This window comes from Danio aesculapii, chromosome 6 (genome assembly GCF_903798145.1).
Source record: "Danio aesculapii chromosome 6, fDanAes4.1, whole genome shotgun sequence".
Taxonomy (NCBI): Eukaryota; Metazoa; Chordata; class Actinopteri; order Cypriniformes; family Danionidae; genus Danio; species Danio aesculapii.
In genome coordinates, this window is record NC_079440.1 from 41,091,782 (window position 1) to 41,113,349 (window position 21,568).

General features: G+C 35.5%; 1 protein-coding gene across 1 annotated transcript in view; it reads left to right on the plus strand.

The window, feature by feature from the left end:
• Nucleotides 1-21,568, plus strand: part of atp10a (ATPase phospholipid transporting 10A) — a 116,155-nt gene that overhangs the window by 90,931 nt on the left and 3,656 nt on the right. The window contains exons 16-21 of the mRNA XM_056460733.1: nucleotides 2,793-2,869; nucleotides 9,152-9,277; nucleotides 11,551-11,751; nucleotides 12,246-12,326; nucleotides 13,073-13,177; nucleotides 19,917-20,104. Of these exons, the coding sequence (XP_056316708.1) occupies nucleotides 2,793-2,869; nucleotides 9,152-9,277; nucleotides 11,551-11,751; nucleotides 12,246-12,326; nucleotides 13,073-13,177; nucleotides 19,917-20,104 (778 nt within the window). The remainder of the gene's footprint in view (nucleotides 1-2,792; nucleotides 2,870-9,151; nucleotides 9,278-11,550; nucleotides 11,752-12,245; nucleotides 12,327-13,072; nucleotides 13,178-19,916; nucleotides 20,105-21,568) is intronic.

A 21,568-nucleotide genomic window follows, 5' to 3' on the forward strand; every position in this document is an offset into this window, starting at 1 on the left:
GCGGGCTGCTACTTTTCTGTGTACTTCAAAGCGTAGTGGCTTTTTAGCCTGACCGTCAGCTTTTGATGATCGCTCGGGGTCAAGTATAGCACAACGCCTTAAGCTTCAGGGAACAGAAGATGAATTTAAAAACCACCCGAGGCAGATGAAATGGTCCAAAATAAACTTCTTTCAACAACTGAAGTGGACACTATATTTCGCAATGCTGAAGTTTTTTACTTGTTTAGAGTGTAGTCCAGTAACTGTTATTTTTTATATTTCAAAAAGATCACTTTCTTAATTTTATCATTAGATTTAATTTATCAAAACTACTCCAGTTCTTCACACTTGATTATTTTGTTTTATTTTATTTTTCTAAAAGACCACATTCTAATTTTTTATGCAAAGTACAGTTAAAACACTTTAGAAATATGTTGTTTTTTTTTAATACAGACTTCTAAATTTTGTTTATTTTTCATTTTAATTATTTTATTTTGCTTTATACAACCCCTGGCAAAAAGTATGGAATCACCCCTCTTGAAAGATGTTCATTCAAATGTTTAATTGTGTAGACAAACTATGCGACTATTTTCATTCAACAATCCAACCTTCTGGCTGTAAGAAACACTTAAAAAAAGAAAAGAAAGAACACCGTAGTCAATTACACCTGTTTTTACAGATCCAATAGAAGAAAAAACGTGGAATCACACAAATCTGATGAAAATTATATGGAATCACCAAATAAAAACACCGCTAGTGCTTTGTTGCACCACCTCTGGCTTTTAAGAACAGCTTGCATTATCTGAGGCATGTATTAAAAGTATTCCTCATCAATCTATCTCCAACTTTGTCTTATTGCAGTTGCCAGATCAGCTTTGCAGGTTAGAGCCTTGTCATGGACCAGTTTCTTTAATTTCCACTACAGATTTTGGATTGAGTTCTGGACTATTTGCAGGCAATTCCATTTACAATTTATGTCTTTCCTGTAGGAAAGTTTTCACAGATTTTGCCCTATGACACAATGCATTATCGTTCTGAAAAAAATACGTCATCATCACCAAACATCCTTTCAATTGACGGAATAAGAAAAATCTCAATATAAACCTTTGTATTTATAAAGAATGTATTGACTGTTATCTCTCCCATACATTTACCTGACATACAACCCCATATCATTAATGATTGTGGAAATTTGCATGTGTTCTTCGGGTAGTTGTGCTTATAAATTTCAATGGAGCGGCACCAAACAAAAGTTCCAGCATCATCACCATGCCCAATGCAGTTTTGTGATTTATCACTGAATATCACTGATATCCAGTCATCTACAGTCCAACATTGTCTTTCTTTAGCCTACTGAAACTTTCTTCTTTTCTGTTTACATGTTAATGGTGGTTTTTGCTTGTCTTTTCTGTAGGTAAATCCCATTTGTCTCTGGTCACAGACATTGACTTCACTTTCTGCCCATTTGTTCCTCATTTGCTTTGTTGTGCAACTTCCGTTTTAAGGCATATTGCTTAAGCTTTCTTTTTTGACACTGACATCTTCCTTGGTCTACCAGTATGCTTCACTATGACCTTTCCACTTGATTTGTAATTGGTCCAGATTTCAAATAACATCTCTCATGTTGGAGCCATGAGTTGTCTCAATCAGCTTGTTTCATTACCTCACTAAGGTGTTCAAGCACTTTTTTTTTAACTGCAGACAAATTAGCGGTTGTAATCAGATACAGTTTGTTGTTTTAAAACTGCAAAGAACATGATGATTCCAAATAATTTTCCTCAGATTTATGCGATTCCATAATTTTTTCATCTGTTTGATCTGTAAAAACATGTGTAATTGACTACAGTGTTCTTTCTTTCCTTTTTTGTTTTTTTTCAAGTGTTTCATACAGCCAGAATGTTGGATTGCTGAATGAAAATAGTTTTGTGGTATGTGTTTGTTTGTTTTTCTACACAATTAAACATTTAAATGAACATCTTCCAAGAGTGGTGAGTCCATACTTTTTACCAGGGGTTGTATTTTATTATTTCTTTCTTTTTTAAGTCCTTCACAGTGTTTTGATCTCCTAAAACTGATTTCCTCCTCAATCTCAGTTTATTATCCAAATGTCAAATTTATTATCGAATTTCAATTTATCAAAACCTTGTAGTGTCATTTTGTTCATTATTTTAAAACCCAAATGATTTGAAATCAAACACCTTGTTCTTTAACACTCATTTGTCTGTCAAATCTTTCTTAATATTATATAAGTATCAAGTTTATAAAGCTGTTTTACTTTCAAACAGGACTTATTTGTGTCCTGGTACCCTATTCTAGGTAAAGTTTCATTCAAATACTTTACCAATGTGCTTAATTTATTTAAAATAGTGCTTAATTAAAATCTGTGCTCTTTAAAACATCATGGGCAACACTATATAACTGTAACCTAACTACTTCATCAATATACAGATATTTGTGTGTCACAATTCAACAAACTTGAACTAAATAAAAGGAAAGAACTTGTCCCAGAATACTTGGGTTACTGTGTGATTGGACGTTGTAAGCATTTTCAGCCTTTATAGGTGTGTGAAAGGTGACATTGATGTAAAGTCATGTCACCCCATTAATGCGCAGTGTAACTGCAGAAACCACAGCTTGTTTCCGGGCTTATTTGAGTTTAATTTATGTTGTTTTTTTTCTGCCGACAGAGCACTTTGCTTCTGATGCAATGTTTGCATTAATGCAGCCTGACATTGTGCAAAGAGAAACACAGTTGATCGCTCCTGTAGCCTTCTCTCTTGAATTAGTTTGTCATCTCTTCTCCTTCATTTTAGGTGATGGAGCCAATGACGTTAGCATGATCCAAGTGGCTGATGTGGGAGTGGGGATCTCTGGACAGGAGGGCATGCAGGTAAGAAGTCATGCTGATGGATTTTTTTTTTCTGATTAAATCCAGCACCTGGCAACCCTTTACCTTATGTGTGGAGTACAAGAGGAATGAACATTGCAATGCAGGACTGCGGAGTTAATGCGGCAAGACACTAGAAATACATAATTCATGTTTTATGAAGATGTTTTGGCCAAGATATGGAAACAGTCTGTACTCAGACAGCTGATAAATGGTACCTTACACCAGTGGTTCTCAACTGGTGGTTCACGACCCAGTTGTGATTTGCAGATCTCCTCTGTGAGGGTCAGCAGGGGGCGAAACAAACCCAAATGCAAAGAATTAAAAGCAGTTAATCATATTTATGAGGAAAGGTATATGTCTTCAAGGTTTTTTCCTTCTATAAAAAATGCACATGCTGTTATAAATAAAATGTGTGTGTTAAATGTGTGCTGCTGACACAAGAATGTGATCATTCAGACTGTTTTTATTATAGCTCTTTGGATGGTAAAAGTCAATTGTAGTTTAAGATTTAGGGTTTTTTTTTAATGAAAGATGCCTTTTGTGCTCACCAAGCCTGCGTTTATTTAAAGAAAAAATATATAAAACATAAAAAATTATAAAACAAAAAAAAAAATTATATTATCAGAAGTTTTGTGAGGTCTTAAAGTTTAACTTAAAAAGTTTTAAATTTGAAAAATAAATTTAAGAGAATTTTTTGAAGAAAGCTGAAAACCTGTAACCATTGAGATTAGTGGTGTAACGTATCACAAATCTCAAGGTTTGGATCACACTACGGTTTTTGAGTCACCGATCGGACCATCTTTCAGACTAGCAAAAAATGGAGGAGAAAAATGTCATTTTCTTTCCATTTATACAAAAATATTACTGCAAAAAACATTTGTTATAATAAACTTTACTTAGAACCTATCATTTTAATAATAAAAATCAAGAAAGAACAGCTGAAAAAAGGGAAAATATTCAATACGAAAAATTTGCCACTGTTGCTGATAATGCTAAATAGAAATCTAACATCTTGTACGACATCATATTTATTTTCAATTATTGATTCAACAATTCACTCATAAAACTTCATGTTTCATTAAAGGTGGATCATTTTGGAAAACCTATTCAGTGACATCATTTTGATGGTTGTTTGTTGCCACCCATTGGTTACACAATGTGTTTGCTACAACATTCACCAGTGTAAAGTTCCATTACACAGCGATTTTAATCTTTACCATAGACATCAGGGTTTGTATCTGAACTATAAACCCCGCCACAACCTTTTCCGTCATCATTATACTTTACAGGGAAGCCAAAATGCTTTCATACACATGATTTGAACAATGTGGGAGGTGGGGATCTCTCTGCAATTGTTAGAAATGGATTAACCTACAAGTTCAAAAAAAGTTATTAATCCGCAGGTCAGTTGTGATCCATACACATCACGGATCAACCGTGATCCGTTATACCACTAATTGAGATCCATAGTAGGAAAAAAAATACAATGCAAGTCAATTGTTATAGGTTTTCATTATTTTTCTAAATATCTTCTTTTGTGTTCAATAGAAAAAGCAAGCTCATAAATGTTTGAAACAAGAGTAAGTACATGATAACAAATTTCATTTTTGCTCGAACTATCATTTAAACTGGCTCTTCCGCTGATATATTGACCTTAATGCACTATACAGTGATTTGTAATATATGTCTGCATTTGTAGTTCATTTATAAAGCTCCCTTCACTTTTCTCTCTTTAAGAACAACCCATCTCATTCTGATTTCTCAGAAAAATCTCCACTTTACCCTTAAGTCACTTACCCAACCTCTCTCCGCCTCGTCTCAGTGCCGAGCCTACAGAATATACATCCTGATGAGCTGAGGACAGAGACCCGAGAGCCATGAGCTCATCTCATGTGTCGTGCAGATTAATTAATTCAGCAAAAGATCTAGACGTAACGACCCACTGCGCCCTTCTTATCCGAGATCTTCTTGAGGTCAGCGTTTAGTATTAACAGCCCTAATTAGAATCTTTTCTTGGAGAATCTGTCCCATGCACCATTATGTGCCTAACAGAGTAGAGTATTAAAGTGTCCATGTTAGGCTTATTTGAATATTACCTTCCATGCAGTGCGTAATGTAGCTGTTTGTGAATGTAAATTGTCTGCAAAAGGTCATAAAGTTTTTTATTTTATTTTTTTTAAGTAATCAAATTTGAGTTGTCAGGAATTACAGTTTCTTTTCTGTAACTGGTCAATATAGATCCGTAACGCATTTGCATTATGTTCCTCATTGGCTCATGTTGTCTACTTTGAACCGCCCTCAAACATTGGAACAGGTTTGTCAGATTTAGAAGTATTTCTTGTTGAGGCAAACATTATTTTTACCACAACTTTCACAATAAAATCCTGTCATAACCTCTGAAGATGTGAAATTAATCTAATTGATCATAACCGCTATTATTTGTTTGTCATGAGAATTTGCAACGAGACACAATATGAGGCTTACATCAAACTTAGCCAACACATGCATACTTGAGTTATTTGCGTACATTAAGTATGCAATTATAAGTGTCGATTACAGATTGCTCAAACAAACATAGGTAAAGCTTACACGAAATAATGTGAAATGCAGACTGATACAGAAATAAGTATTGAGCACGTCACCATTTTTCTCAGAAAACATTTATAAAGGTGCTTTTGACGTGAAATTTTCTTCGGATGTTGGTAATCACGCAAGAAATCCATATGCACAGAAAACAAATTTAAGTAATCTACAAATTAATTTATGTGTAATAAAATGAAATGATGCAAGGAAAAAGTATTGAACACGTGTAGAAAGGCAGTGAAAGCCTAGACTACAGCTGAAATCTCTCAGTGTTTCTTCAGCAACCCTCTGCCCTTCATCATTGTAAATTAATATCAGCTGCTTCAGTCCAACATCTACATTAGCAGGACGATGAGGATGAAACCAGGTGGGCATTTTAGCAGGACTAATCCAAAACACAGCCAAGGAAGCTCTCAAATGCTTTCAAAGAAAGAAAATCAAGCTGTTGAATGGCCCAGCCAATCACCTGACTTGAATCCTATACAGGGCTTTACATTAACACCCGCCAAATGCGGGTAGATTTCAGCGGTGGGGGGTAAGACAGACACTCCCACTAGCCACTTTGGCTGGTTGAAAATAATTTTCCCAGATAATAATTCTTAAAAGCATGGTTCAACAATAAGGATGGTCTAATATGTATGCAAAGACGATCTTAGAATTGAGAAGCAACACGACTGACAAAAATAATTGCGTTCGCATTTTCGCACGAGCAAAGCAGGTGACTACCGAATGAGATGAGAGGATTATCACTCACGCTAGCAGCTGAGGTGATGCGCGTGACTGTTTATAACACATGCGCACTCCCGTTTTCTTTCGTGAAGCAACTGTGTCTAGAAACACAACTGATGCGATCGGTTCTCTTTCAAATAGACTAGACAAAAAGTGATGAACATGCACCCACAGTCTTGCTGCTTTCAAGATTTCTTATTACTTATTGTAAGCAGCGCTTTCGCTTTAACCATTCTTTAAACAGATTGTTTATGGGTCTAACATCTAACATCGTGTGTGATCATCCTATCATTATCACACGGTATGTTTTTTTTACCTGCATTCTTTTGCGTTAATATGGTTTAATTTTCATTTTTAACAATAACATTGCTTTAATGGGAGATTAACTCCCCATTCATGTGTAGTTAACTGGTGATCTGGGACCTTTAGCCAGGACAGATTACTGTGCATATGTTTTGTTAAATAAAAAGTATAGTATACAGCTATATTTTGCTTGTTTTGACACATTTAAAATTTGTGGCTAAGAAATAATTAATTGTTTATGTTTGGTGTGGTCAGAGATAAATTGGGTAAATCCTTCATTTTGAGCTCTGAAAATTATGTGAAATAAAAACTAATTGTAATACTAGGAAACCATGACCCATTTGCTCATGATTATTGAACAAGCTCATTCATACATGACACACAAAAAGTGAAAGGAATGAGGAGGCATGTGGACACAACACAAAATCTAAATCAAGTAGATTTAGCATGTCAAAGTCATTTATGCGTATAAAATAAATTTTCTCAGCAATAAAATTGTGGCTAGTGAAAAGGGCGAGTGGCTAGTAATGTTGTAAAACTACTAGCCACAGTGGCTGGTGATCAAAAAAGTTAATGTCAAGCCCTGATCCTATATATTCCCAGAAAAGAAACAGGACGTGTTCAATGCTTATTTTCTTTACACGCTGTATGTACAAAGTTGATCAAGCATAAATACAACCCATTTGCTTGCCCACAAACTGTATTTGAAACGCTAATAACTGCATACTGACTTGTGACATATGAACTCTTGCATCTGTGAAAGTCATGCAGATACTGTACAAACAAGCATATCCCTTACACCCATCCATGAAACTCTTGCATTTATTCATACATTCTCTGATTCTTACATAAAGAAATGTCTTGTGCAAATACTGTATATACCACTTATACAACCATAAGATCTTATACTGAACAATTTACCAGTAGAAATGTACCAGTAGATGTGTTAAACAAGCGTTGTGGTTGTGATGGAGGTGCAGAACTATCAACTATTCTTCCAGTGTTTCAACATTCGACACAACTTGAATCGATATAGTAAACTCAAATCAAATCCTTATTGTCTACATTGTTTACAGTGCTGAAAGAAAGGAATCATCCTGTCAGATTTGGTATTTGCGTTTTCTTTTCTGACACATACTGAAAGTGATAGACCAATAAGAATAGACTGGACCATCTGACCAATGCGAGCAGGTTGTTGCTCAGAGCAGGCGGAGTTTAGAATATGTTTTTAACTGTTTACGCTACACACTTTTTGGTTTGATAAGACATGGTGTGGTATGTTTTGATACAGCAAAAAGAATGCAATTTACTTTGTTTTTACAAATGTTTTAGTTATTATAACTATCATCATAAGTGTGATCTTTTCTTTCTTTTATACAGTAATCTAGTTATTCATATGCTTTATTGCAGTATATAAAACCAAAACCTCCTTATTACCTCCTTATCAAAAAAAACAATGTTGTATTGTAGTTGTTATAAAAAAATTGCAAAGAAAATAAGTTTTTTTTATGTGGAACATATTGCACAAACTTTAAGCTCTTTTATTTTACAAATGTTTTATATAAATTACCACGGTGAATCATTGTTTGTAATCTGTACCGAAACGTCTCATACCAAACAGTTCAATATGAATATGTGTATCATTACAACCCTAGTTTATAAGGAACAAAGCTTCAAATTAATTAAGTTCTTTGAGCAATTAAGTCATTTTGAATGTATAATATTGGCAAACGTCCTATTGACCATAAATGCATGTAAACCTGTTGTATGAGACACAAAACAAAACGAGGACCCTTTTAAAAATCATAATAGGGGCTCTTTAACTGATCACGCATGTTTTTTTATGATTTGGTGAAAGCTCTCTTGATGTTGAGCGAATGACAGCAAGGATGGAGAACATGGCTGATGGTGCTGTCAGGCCAGTAGTAACTGATTAAAATCCCAAATGCCATTAGAGGCGACAAGGCAGTATGTGTCCCGCTGATGGATGACGTGTTAACAGCCTGATGCATGCAGCGATCGTAAAGGAAAGATGGGTGACGGACGGGGATCGTTTTCACCACATTCTGCTGCTACAAAGGCTGTTCATAATTTTCTTTTTATGCAAAAAAGTGTTTTGTCACCAGGTTGATGTTAATCTTCTGTTTGATGTGCCACCATGTTTGTGTGTCTCATATGATGGATCTTGGAGCTCATGGCAAATGTCATCAAAATCCATTTTATATGAATATGATTGAACGTTTTAACTTTAACTGGCCAATCACAAGAGGAAAATTTCTTAAAATTGACAAAATATGGATATCTTTATCAGTGGCTACAATAAAGCTTTTTGTTTGTCTATGTTATTCATTCATTCATTCATACATTTTAGATTTATTTTCACATTGATTTAATTGTTTTAGCTTCATTTTATTTATTTGGTTTATGTCCTTCTTTTTTAGGTCACTTTTTCTCTTCTTTTTTTCTTTTCTTTTTTATTTATTGTAGGCCCATGTTTTTATCTGTTTTATTTTTAAGGTCTGTGTTAATTTATTTTTATTCTTATTTATTCATTCATTTTAGGTCTATTTTGTCTGTTGTGAAATGTTTTTATTGCACAGAAATTTAGTTCAACCCTTTATTAACATTTCTTTTACTCCACTTTTTCTGTTGTCATTGTTTTCATAGGCAGTAATGGCCAGTGACTTCGCCCTGCCACGGTTTCGATATCTGCAGAAGCTGCTCTTGGTTCATGGACATTGGTGTTACTCTCGTCTTGCTAACATGATCCTTTATTTCTTCTACAAAAATGCTGTGAGGCCCTAAAGTTTTCTTACTTTTAAATTATAATTCAGATTCTATTTTAACCATTGTAAAAGGACTTCTTTTTATGTCAGAGATCATATATCATTTACTTGCTCTTAATCCAGAGCTTCAATATGAAACATAAAGATATTTTTAATCAAATCTGAAATACTGATCCAAAAATATGGCCTGTTTCCACTGAGTGGTACAGTACTGTAGGAACGTGTCGGTACAGGTCACCTTTATCAGGCTAAAAGGGTACCAATGGAACTCTTTTGATGGGCATGGTGTATGAAGTAAAGCTGTAAGTTATGGGTCATTCACATGTATGAGAAGCATTTTTCACAAAAGAGATGCTTTACACGCATAAATACTTTTGTATAAATGTTCATTGCTAACCTTTCTATGAACATGATTTGATTATAACTGCAGATCAATGATGCAAAATAGCCTGCAATTATATGAAATAAATCAGTGCAACATATATGAACACACACAGACCCTTACATTCTCTGATATGTTACCAATTACGCAACATATAGCCCACAGTCAGTGCAAACCTCTCATCTGTGTCTTTAATCTTCATGTAACCTCATTATAGAAAGTAATTCTGTCATTCCGAGTTCATAATAGTCCAAAAGGTGATGATAATAGTTAGACATGGCAGTTTGTTTATGTTTTAGGTTGTTGAAACGATCATTTGCTCCTTTGTTTTTTCGTCCTTTACTCTCGCATTTGTCTGTTTCTAAAAGGATCGGATGTCAGAAGCACTTCAATAATCACACACACTATTACATTTATTACACACACTATACTATTATCATCAGCTCAAGAAGTTCATAATTTCAAGTGCACGCGAGAAAGTGAAACCGCTGATGCTTTAGACAGCCTTGTTAAAAAACTACAGGGTACAAGGTAGATTCTGTTCTTCTTCTTGGCTCTGTGGCTGTTCATCAAAACGACGACGACAATTTTTTTGAGCTCAGGTCGACCATGGCTCGATATTATATGTAAATATTATTACGGTGTAATGCCTCAGCTGTGTTTTTAACAATGGCAGTTCCTTTGTTTTCATTCTTCTGCCTTGTTCCACGAGCGAGTGACGTATCTCTGTAAACCAATAGCGTTCAGTTGCATCTTGCTCCATCTTTTGGTACCCTTTTGTCATGCTAGGTACGCTTTGCAAAGGCTACCCAAAAGGTGGTATGGTACGGTTTGCTTTTATGTACACAGTGGAAACGGCCATAAAAGCGTACTGTACCGTACCGTACCGTACCGTACCACTCAGTGGAAATGAGCCATTAATGTCAATGCTTCAAAGGATTTATGAAAAAATGTGTCCTTTGTAAATAAGTGTCCTTTTTTTAGGTTCGATTTATAGACTATTTTGAGAGATGCGAGCAAAAACATTGGTCCTAACGTATTTCCTGTTTTACATTTTTTTATTTTGACGAAACGAGATAAAACAATCCACATATTGATAAATAATGTTATGATAGCTGTTTTAACATTAAGATATGATTAAATTTCCTCTTGTTACAGAAATAGTTTGATTACAAGCAGGAAATGTTAAATGGCCAATCACATGACCACATTGAAATTGTCAAAATATCAACTGAAAGCAGAATAAATAAGCTTTCCATTGATTTATGCTTACAATTGTTGGCCAAGATACTATTTGAAAATTTGACGGTTTAATAAAATCTAAATATTGAGAGAGTTGTCTTTTAAGTTGTCTGGAGTGCTTAGCAATGCAGAATGCTAAATAAATTCTATAATTAAAGTAGGAAATTTACAAAAAAATATTTTTGAAATCTGATCTTTACTTCATATTCTAATGATATTTGGCTTAAAAGAAAAAAAATAGACCCATTGTGGTCCAGGATTGTATACTAAATCTAAAACAAATCATGACAGAATTGCTATTTTGAGGTAAACTAATGCTTTAAATGGCATTTCTATAAACATAAAGAGACCCTGTATTTAACTGCATGTTTGACCAATCAGTGAAGAGTATTCCAGGGAGCTGTTTAATAATGCATGCAATTTAACAGGTTGAAGTGTCATGATGGGAATAGTTTATAGCTGGAAGCTGTTAACACGTTGTTGTCAGTTCTTCATATACCCTTAGATTAATGAAGATCTATTCTTGGAGAGGTCCTAGAAACGTCTGGGATGTAATGAAGATGCATGGCTTGTTAAACGGCAGCAGCTGCAGACCTCATTGTAGACCTCTTTGTCTTTCTCTCACCCTTTTTTTTCTTTTGTCCTTCTCATCCCAGATGTTTGTCGCCCTGATCTTCTGGTATCAGTTCTACTGTGGGTTCTCTGGGTCAGCCATGGTGGACCAGTGGTACCTGATCTTCTTCAATCTGATGTTCTCTGCATTCCCTCAGCTCATCACCGGCACGCTGGACAAAGACGTGTCAGCAGAAACACTTCAGGAGCTGCCGCAGCTCTACATGAATGGACAAAACTCAGAGGTACATGCCGATTGGAAGAAAAGCAATTGCAATTATAACTGGGAGTGTGTAAACTATAGGAAGTGTAATGCAAACTGTAAATAAAAAGCCCACAAACAGCATATTCGCACATGAGTTGCCAGTGCTTTGCGGAATCAGCAGTTCCTCTGTAAGCAGATGAAGTATATTACAGTGCGCCGCTTGCCACAGTTATTGCTTTGATTGTTTTTTGCTGACCCGATTCAAAATGGGTCTTTTATTCTGTGCTGAGTTCCACGAGAGGGAAAAACAGCACGAGCGAGAGCAAACATTTTATAAAAACCACTAATCATCCTCGAAGTGCTGAAACTGTGCAACCTGGGATAATTAAACTGCAGCGGTTGCCTTTGCTTTGCTAACAATATGTCTCTGCTGAGGTCTTCCTTTATTTTTGATTTATTAGCTGTCTGTTTATTGTATTGTATTATATTGTATGGTTTTGTACTTGTTACTGATTGTTTGAATTTGTTTTACAGGAATATAAACCCTACATGTTCTGGATGAACATGATTGATGCCTTCTACCAAAGCCTCATCTGTTTTTTTATCCCCTACTTTGTAAGTTTGACTTGTTTTTGTTTTGTTTTTCACATACCATGACTGTTAAAGAGTAATATGTCTTCATTGAGAAGGAAGGTCATATTATTATAATGAAACCTTCCAGTAGAGCATTTAAAAATTAAATGCGCTACAAAGATTACTTGTTGTTTTGGTCACACTTTATTTTAAGGTGCAATTTTTGCTATTAACAAGCTGTTAACGATGACTTTGCCCTTATAAACTCCTAATCTGCTGCTTATTAACAGTTATAAAGGTAGTAGTTGGGGTTAGAGATGATTATGGATGTAGAATAAGATCATGCAGAATATGTACTTTATACATACTAATAAACAGCTAGTATCTTAATAATAGGCAGGTAATAATCAATTAGTTATTCGTGAGAACTTGTCTTCAAATTATTCAATTCAATTAATGTTCATTTATATAGCGCATTTACAATGTAGATTGTCAAAGCAGTTAAACATAGGAGTTCCAGTAAATTGAAACTGTCAGTCCAGTAACTAAAATGTTACTGATGTTTTTTTGTTTGTTTGTTTTTTGTTTAATTTCTAGTAAAAATGTAGATTTAACATATCTTAAAACAAAGATATTAAGACTTGTTTCAAAATGATTTTCACATAGATTGCATTAATTGCATTCACAGTAAAAAATTATAATATCTCCAATTTGCTATTTAATGTAATAATGCACATACCGGTCATGGTTGGGAAAATCATTCATGGATGTATGTCATCTGATTTCAGGCTTATATTGACTCTGATGTGGACTTGTTTACGTGGGGTACTCCCATCACTACCTTGGCACTCTTTACTATTTTGCTGCACTTGGGTATCGAAACCAAAACCTGGGTGAGTCTTTTAATCTTATCAAATGATTCTTGTTCTTAATATCCCTGACACTTGTGACACTAAATGTCATTTTATTGGGTGTCATGATATTAAAACTTAGTGGAGTCACACAGGAACGTTGTGTACCTGGCTGTATATCTTATCAGGAAAAGAAAGTGACACAAATTTATAATGTCATCTCCTTCCGAGTGATCTGAAGGTCCATTCTAAATGGGTAGTGAAAATAAAAAAGGATGTCGGACAACATTTGGTTTAACTCAAGTTAATGAACTGATTCTTTCACTATATTAGACTTGTCATAATACTGAATTTCGGTACTGAAATTTAAAAAAAACCTCAGTCTCCCATTTAAGGCACTGTTGAGTGTGTTTTTAAACAGCTGATTTGCCAAAGTATTCACCAGTGCTCAACAGAAATTACTGTGATTGGCCGTGAAGGTAATCAGTTTACTGAACTGCACCAATGTTTACTGAGTGCAAACACAGATGAGCGATCCGCTGATGACTCGACTGAACTTCATGGCTTTATTGCGATCCAGTGTCCGTGTATCTGCAGTGGGTGAAGAGCGGTGAACTGATGACCTTCACGGTTAATCACAGTCATGTCTGTTGAGCACTGGTGAAGATGGCAATTCAGCGTTTTTTTTAAGAACGCACTCAACAGTGCCTTAAATGTTAGCGGGAAACTCCCTTTTTTTACTATTTTCACTATAACAAACAACACAAGGGTGTGCTACAGAGGACTGCGTTGTTTTATTGCTCACCGGATTATATAGGCTGAAGCAGGGATGCCCGTGGTGTTTCCCTGGTGCCATGAACTGAAGACTAGGAGGACACTTTAGTGTCACACTTGAAAATGGCGGTGGCGCGAAATAAGTGTATTATACTTTTGATTTGCTGCTTAAAGGCAAGGCAAGTTTATTTATATAGGACATTCCATACACAATGGTAATTCAAAGTGCTTTACATAAACCGGTATAAATGAGACAAGTATAAGAAAATAAAAACAGAATAAAAATTATTAAAAACAGATTAAAATGTGTTAAAACAGATTATAAAAGAATGAAAAAGAAGAGAAAAACATAATAGTGTGATCTGTCGGACGTAGCACAGTGCTCATTCAGGAAAGGCACAGCTAAACAATGTGTTTTCAATTTTGATTTGTATGTACCTAATGTTGGAGCACATCTGATCATTTCTGGAAGCTGATTCCAGCAGCGGGGGGGTGTAGTAGGTCAATTCACTCTGCTTTGAATAAACTTTTGGAATTTCTAGCTTATTTGATCCTACGGATCTGAGTAATCTGTTAGGTTTGTATTCAGTGAGTATATCTAGAATGTATTGAGGTCCTAGGCCATTTAGTAATTTATGGACAAGTAATAATACTTTAAAATCTATTCTAAATGTAACTGGGAGCCAGTGTAAAGACCTGAGGATAGGTGTGATGTGCTCTGATTTTCTAGTTCTGGTCAGAATCCTGGCAGCAGCGTTCTGGATGAACTGCAACTGTCTGATTGTCTTTTTGGGAAGGCCAGTGAGGAGGCCGTTACAGTAATCCACCCAGTGCTGGTGATAAAAGCATGAACAAGTTTCTCTTTTTAAAGCTCTTTTTGACTCTCTTTAGTAAATGTTGTTTATTTATATAGATCTATTGGTACACTGGGCAAATGGTAGAAACTGTAAAATAAGTTTTGAATTTTCACAGTAAATCTCTAATGTGCTCAGCGTGTTTTAAAAAAATGAATATTTTGATTTATTTCTCAGTGAATATAGGCAATGTACTTTGGTGCATTTAATAAAACAGATTTAATAAACATATATTTATTTAAAAAATATTTTAGTCACCCCATATATAATTAGAAATTGTAAGATAATGCAATTAAATTCAAGGACAATTTAGCAAAAAAAATTACAACCTACACAATTTCAACTAAATTTTTAAAAGAAAATTTTTATAAAATTTTTTTTGCCTCTCTTGATTTTTCCTCTTTTTTTAAGTTTGTATTTAATATTTTTCTATAACATAAATTTGGGTGTACTAGTTTTTGGACCGTTATCATAATTTATTTTGTTAGATAAGCTCCAGATTTGGCTTCAGTACTGACTAATCTAATGTATATGCACAGATATAGTATTGTATATCTTCCTATCAAAAATATCAATTTAAAAGAGAGATTTGTGAGGAGTGTACTTGTATATGCTGAGCACTGTACATAACTGATGACAAAAAAACTAAAATGCATATTAATATAGAAAGTATATTTACGGCATTTTACCGTACATATTAAGAAAACTTACTGTTAACCAGGTTCCAGATTTTTTTTTTTATCTAGCAGTTTTTTACTGTTAAAATATTTAAAAATCATCAGCCATCTTTACTGATTTAAATGATTTTTTTTACTCAAATAAATATGAAAATTGTTGCATTTTTTTATCCTGAACATAATGGCATTCGTGTTAATGGTACACCTCTTTAAAAAGCTCTTAAACCTGACTAAGATTGGTTTTCAAAAATCACCGATTTTGATCTCCTGTGGCATTTTATTATTTACTCTAACAGCTTTGTTGCTAACCCATTGCCTTCCATACATCATTGTTAATTAAACCTGCAGTAAAACAATTCATTAGGCTGTCGCAGCATGTACACAATTACATACATCTTGTGTACAATCAATGTGACAAACTTTAGCATTTAGAAATGAAGTGCTTCAGCTGAAATCAGAAGCTCATCCCACACACTTGCACGAGTGAGAAAGCATGCATTTCCTTTTTTCCTCTCCGTAGCGAAAGACGATTAAGTAGGGTGCCTTCGTGATTGGTTTGAAGCAGAAGAAACTGTGCCATCAGGGGTCAGACATCAGGTTGACAGACCGCACAGGAATCCTTCATTCAGCCCACTGTGCTTGTCTCATTCGCTCCCCGCGCTGGCTAAACACGGCCGACACACACCGGGTGGCCAGAGCTAATAGTTGATCTTGCCCATGCATGTCCTGTGGTGGGTCGCGAACCACATTTATGTATGTGCGCTGCAACCCATACCTGCCTCTCCTCCATTTTTTCCGCTTTTCGTGAGTCGCTGTTTTAGATTTATGAGGGTGAATTGGATTAGAGCTTTTTCCATTACACCGGTGCTGTAAATTTTCTGCTGACAAGTTTCGGTGCGTGAAAAATGTCCTCTGCAGCCTCACTGTCTTTCCGGACATGATGACGGCTTCTGGTGGGAAAGAGGCCGTTCTTCACAGTAAATGGCTCAAGTAGAGAGTAAACGTTTCCAATAGTTGGACTGGCAGTTTCATCGCTCCACATGCTGCCCGGGGAAATGAATACATGTAGTGGAGAGAGCAAGTGAAAGACCCTTTTTTGGGGGGTCATTCATAGTGAGGTCAGTGTGAAGGTCAAGTACATCTGAGAAGGTCATCTGTGCACAATCTTGGTGTGGATGTTTTTACTGTTTAAAGATTTTTAGGAGTTAGTCCACCCATAAAGTTATTCCATTAATTATTCACCCTCCTGTCATTACGAACCAGAGGCATTTAGTCATGTTTGGAACACAAATTAGGATATTTAAGGTGAAATCAGAAAGGTAACAAAAAAGACCTTAAAATAATGTGCCTTCTGTGAACATTATCAAGCCACGAGAATACTTTTGTGTGCATAAAAAAAAAAAAAAAAATTCCACCCACAAAAATGGGTGGATGAAAAAAAAATGAGTGATAGAAAAATATATATTTTTTACATTTTCTCACAAAACTGTTGTTCCACAAACACTTCCTGATCACTTCATACATGTCAACCCTCCTGTTTCTGCCAGGATTCTCCTGTATTTTACCATTCTATCCCGCTATCATCCTATCATTATTTAGTATTCAGTATTTTCGAATATTTCTCCCATATTTTTAATGTTGAAAGCACGATGAAATAAAAATTAATATTAAAGCTGTTTGTCAATCATCGCCCTTCATATGCATCTCTGAATCAGTGAATGCATGTATAAGCGCTGACTAAAGGATGCGCTCCATATGATGAACTGATCCCAGATCAGCTTCTATGCACATAATTTAAAGTGACTCCTCTGTTATCAAACAAGTGAAGAGCAGCAAATGAATCTCTCGTTTTTTGTTTGATAACAGTGGTGTCACTTTAAGAATGCAGATCTATAATGAAAGTATTCCATGACTTCAGTAACCGTTTATGCTCATTTAAAAGAAAATTACAAAAAGTGAAACACTCAGGACGGACATGTTTTCATATTATTATTAAGTGTATTTGTCTGTTTTAACCAAGCGGCAACTTCCCGCTCTGCTTCGGGAAGCCAATACGGAAGTAACTGAAACTGCAATTCATCAAAATTCCGCTAGTCCTGGCTCCATAATAGAGCAAATTGCAATTGAGCCCACTGTTAGAATAGCCAACTTTACAGCAGAAAAAAAGGTGTTTACAGCCTGGTACAAAGATTGATTTTGGTTCATATAGCTATTATTACCCTACATGACAACTGTGAGGGGGGTGAATTTTTTTTTATAACTCATCCATTTCCTTTATATTAGGTTATATTAAGTTTGCATAATTAAGGGCGTGGCCACTTGAGTGACAGCTAGGTCTCGCTGGTCGCCGTCACTTCACCTCAGCTGAATCCGGCAGATTAGCCACTGATCTCGGCATATTCATCATATTTTTGTTTTGTTTTATGTGGCTTTACACAGTCAGCTGCCTTTTGGACTTATTTCTTACAATTATCAGATGATATGGCATGCTGTGTGCATTTAATTGTGCTCACAAACCATTCACGCGGCCTCCGTTTCCCATGTGAGTAAAGTTATATACTTGTATACCATCTCTATAAATGTATTTGTTTTATTTAAGATCATTTATCATTAATATTTTTCTTTAGACCCGTAATGCACCCCAGAATGTGACAGATTGATTAGCTGTAGGCTCTAGAACAGTCATCTGAAGCATTGTCATACAGTGTTACGCTGGATTTCATCAATAGTCTTGCATTTACTAACACACACTATATCTGAAGTGTTTGGAAGTAATTCGCGTTTTCCTCCTGTAGAAAAACGTCATAAGAACAATGCTTAGTGGCTACTACAGTGTTTTTGAAAGTCTAAACACTTTATTGATATAGTGTACAGCCAAGCACATGTGGTCAGAACACAAACGAGTCGCAGGCAATAAAGCATCAAGCGTTTCTCCCAAAGTAAAGTCTGCCAGGTCTAAGCAAAGTCCCAGCAGGTGTCTGTAGCTCCGCTCACTCGCCGCCTCTTTGCCCTTATTTGGTATCCCGCCGTGGGTGCGATGACGCGCAAACAAAATGGCGACGGTTGGCCGCGCCTACTTGTAGCTTCTTTTGCAGTGTTCAGAAACCTATGGGTGACGTCACGGATACTACGTCCATATATTTTACAGTCTATGGTTTTAACACACCTGAATCCCAAAGTGTTCTGCACTTTAGCTCCTCTTTAAATGGCTTGTACAGAAGCTGATCTGGGATCAGTTCATCATACAGAGCGTGTCCGTCAATCAGCACTAATACATGCGTTTGCTGATTCAGAGGTTGCATAGGAAGGGCGAACAAATTTGATGATAAGAAAGTGAATGCAGACATTTTTATTTACATGTCAGCATGCTTTCAAGATTAAAAATATAGGAAAATATGTTAAAATACTTAATGATAGGATGATAGCGGGATAGAATAGTAAAATACGAGAGACTCTCGGCAAAAAAAGGAGGGTTGACATGTATGAAGTAAACAGGAAGTGTGTCGAACAACAGTTTTGCGACAGAACTCAAAACATTTTTGCGGGGGAACACAAAAACTTAAAAATATATATTTTCCTATCACCCATTTTTCTCCCACCAACTTTATTTTCTTCCACCCATTATTTTCCCCCACCAGCACGTCCCTTACTGTTCTCCATACTATGCTGTGATGCATACCTCTCTGATTTTCCCTGAGGAGAAGAAAGTTGCTATTTTAGTTTTACATTGAACGGAATTTTTCAGAATGGTTATTATGGCTGTTTTTTTTGCTGTCATGGAGACAAAGAAATATTCTATTAAAATGAACAGAAACACTTTGTTTCCTCTGTATTTGACATTTCTCAAGTTCCAAAGTATAATGTAAACAGCATTTTTTTCTTTCACTGGATGCTCAGTATGTTAAAACAGCCACATAACACGTGCACACTAGAAACAATTATCCAGTGTCTGCCCTTTATTTAAATTAAAAAACCCTGTATTTCAAAAGTTATTAGAGATTAATAATATTGCAGAAATTTTTTGAATTTTTATGAAACAATGTGTAAATGTCGAGAACTTGTGTACATAGTGCAAAGAAGAATTTAAGGTGCATCCAAGAAAACAAAGCATATGACCCCTTTAGGTTGACTTTTGAAATTTGCTTTGCTTGGCAATAGCAATTGAGCACAGGTGCTGCTGCTACTACCCTAGAACCCCCGATATTTTTCCATTTGGAAAATATTAAATTACTCACAGTTGCATACTGTACAATATTCCTATAATTTTATATGAGGCTTATTTTGTACATGAAATAAAAAGGAAATTTATAGTCCTTTTTCTTGCGCACTCCACGCCTACACTTAGTAGTGTATACACAAAAACCTAAGTGTTTGTTGAACTTCAGTTTTAGCAAACAAGAGTGAAATGTGAACCATGAAAAATATCATATTGAATACTATTAGCAGCTCTTGAATAAGTCTTGAATTGTTTGACAGACATGGATGAACTGGGTGTCGATTGGCTTCAGTATGGCCCTGTTCTTCACTGTGGCGCTGTGCTATAACGCCTCCTGCCCAACCTGTTTCTCTCCATCCAACACCTACTGGACCATGCAGAGGCTGCTGGGAGATCCGCTCTTCTACCTGCTGTGTGTCGTCACACCCGTCGCCGCTCTTCTGCCCAGGTATATCCAACTGTGAATACACCTTACTGGAAGTATTTGATTTCATCCAAATTATTTAGGCTGATTGTTGGTTTTGTGTGCTGGAATTTGATTGCTGTTTGTAAAAATTCTGTAAGTTTGCATTTTGACGTTTTGCGTTCAAAAGTTTTGAGTTTTTATTTTTTAATTTATTTTAGTTTGTTTTCATTTTCAATTAACAGTTAAATAGTTGTAAGAAGTACAGATTTTAATTCGTTAATTTTTCTTCGGCTTAGTCTCTTTATTCATCAGCCAAATGAACCTCCAACTTATCCAGCATATGTTTTACACAGCGGATGCCCTTCTAGCTGCAACCCAGTACTGGGAAACATCCATACACTCTCATTTACACTCATATATATTTCATTTACACTCATGGCCAATTTAGTTTATTCAATTCACCTGTAGCGCATGTCTTTCGACTGTGGGGGAAACTGAAACACACGCCAACATGGGGAAAACATACAAACTCCCCAAAGAAATGCCAACTGACCCAGCCGGGACTCAAACCAGTGACCTTCTTGCTGTGAGGCAACAGTGCTAACCACTGAGCCACCATCTCGCCCTAAGAAGTACAGAATAATTTTCTAAATTGTATAGCAATAAGTAATATAAAACAGGGTTTTCCAAAATTGCAGTTTATAAGAGTGCCATATGGCTTTATAGGTTGATCAACGGCTAATAATGATATGATGTTAATTAAATAATAATAATTAAATCCATCATTAATATGGCTTATTAAAACAAATGTTTCAATAAATAAAATTCTGAGTAAATTAAAAAATGAATTATTGAAATAATGAATTAACACTACAACCATTAAGATGGTAATTTTGAATTTTTTGGAATTTTGTTTATACAAAACCCACAAATCTATATTACCCTGACTTTGAAATGGCCTCATGCACTTCTGTGTCTACTACTCTTTCCTGTGACTTTGAATATGCGTGCCTCTGTTGCCAAGCAACTTCCTGCTAACATAATTTCTGATAGCAAAAACACAACTTCATTCCCCGCTTTTGTTGTACGATATATATTGCACCAAAATATTCTGTGATTAAACAATATTATTGTCATTTTAAGACCACTCATAATATAATGCCAGAATGACAATATAATAGCATATTTATATTATATTATACACAATATAATAAATTTAATTTAATTATAGTCATTTTAACAATTTAATAATTAGGCATTGGAATTAGAATGTGAAAATGTTACACAGCGGATGCCTTTCCAACTGCAACCCATCACTGGGAAACACTCATTCACTCTCAATCACACACATACACTACGGACAATTTAGCTTACCCAATTCACCTATAGCGCATGTCTTTGGACTTGTGGGGGAAAACGGAGCACCTGGAGGAAACTCACGCAAACACGGGGAGAACATGCAAACTCCACACAGAAATGCCAACTGACCCAGCCGAGGCTCAAACC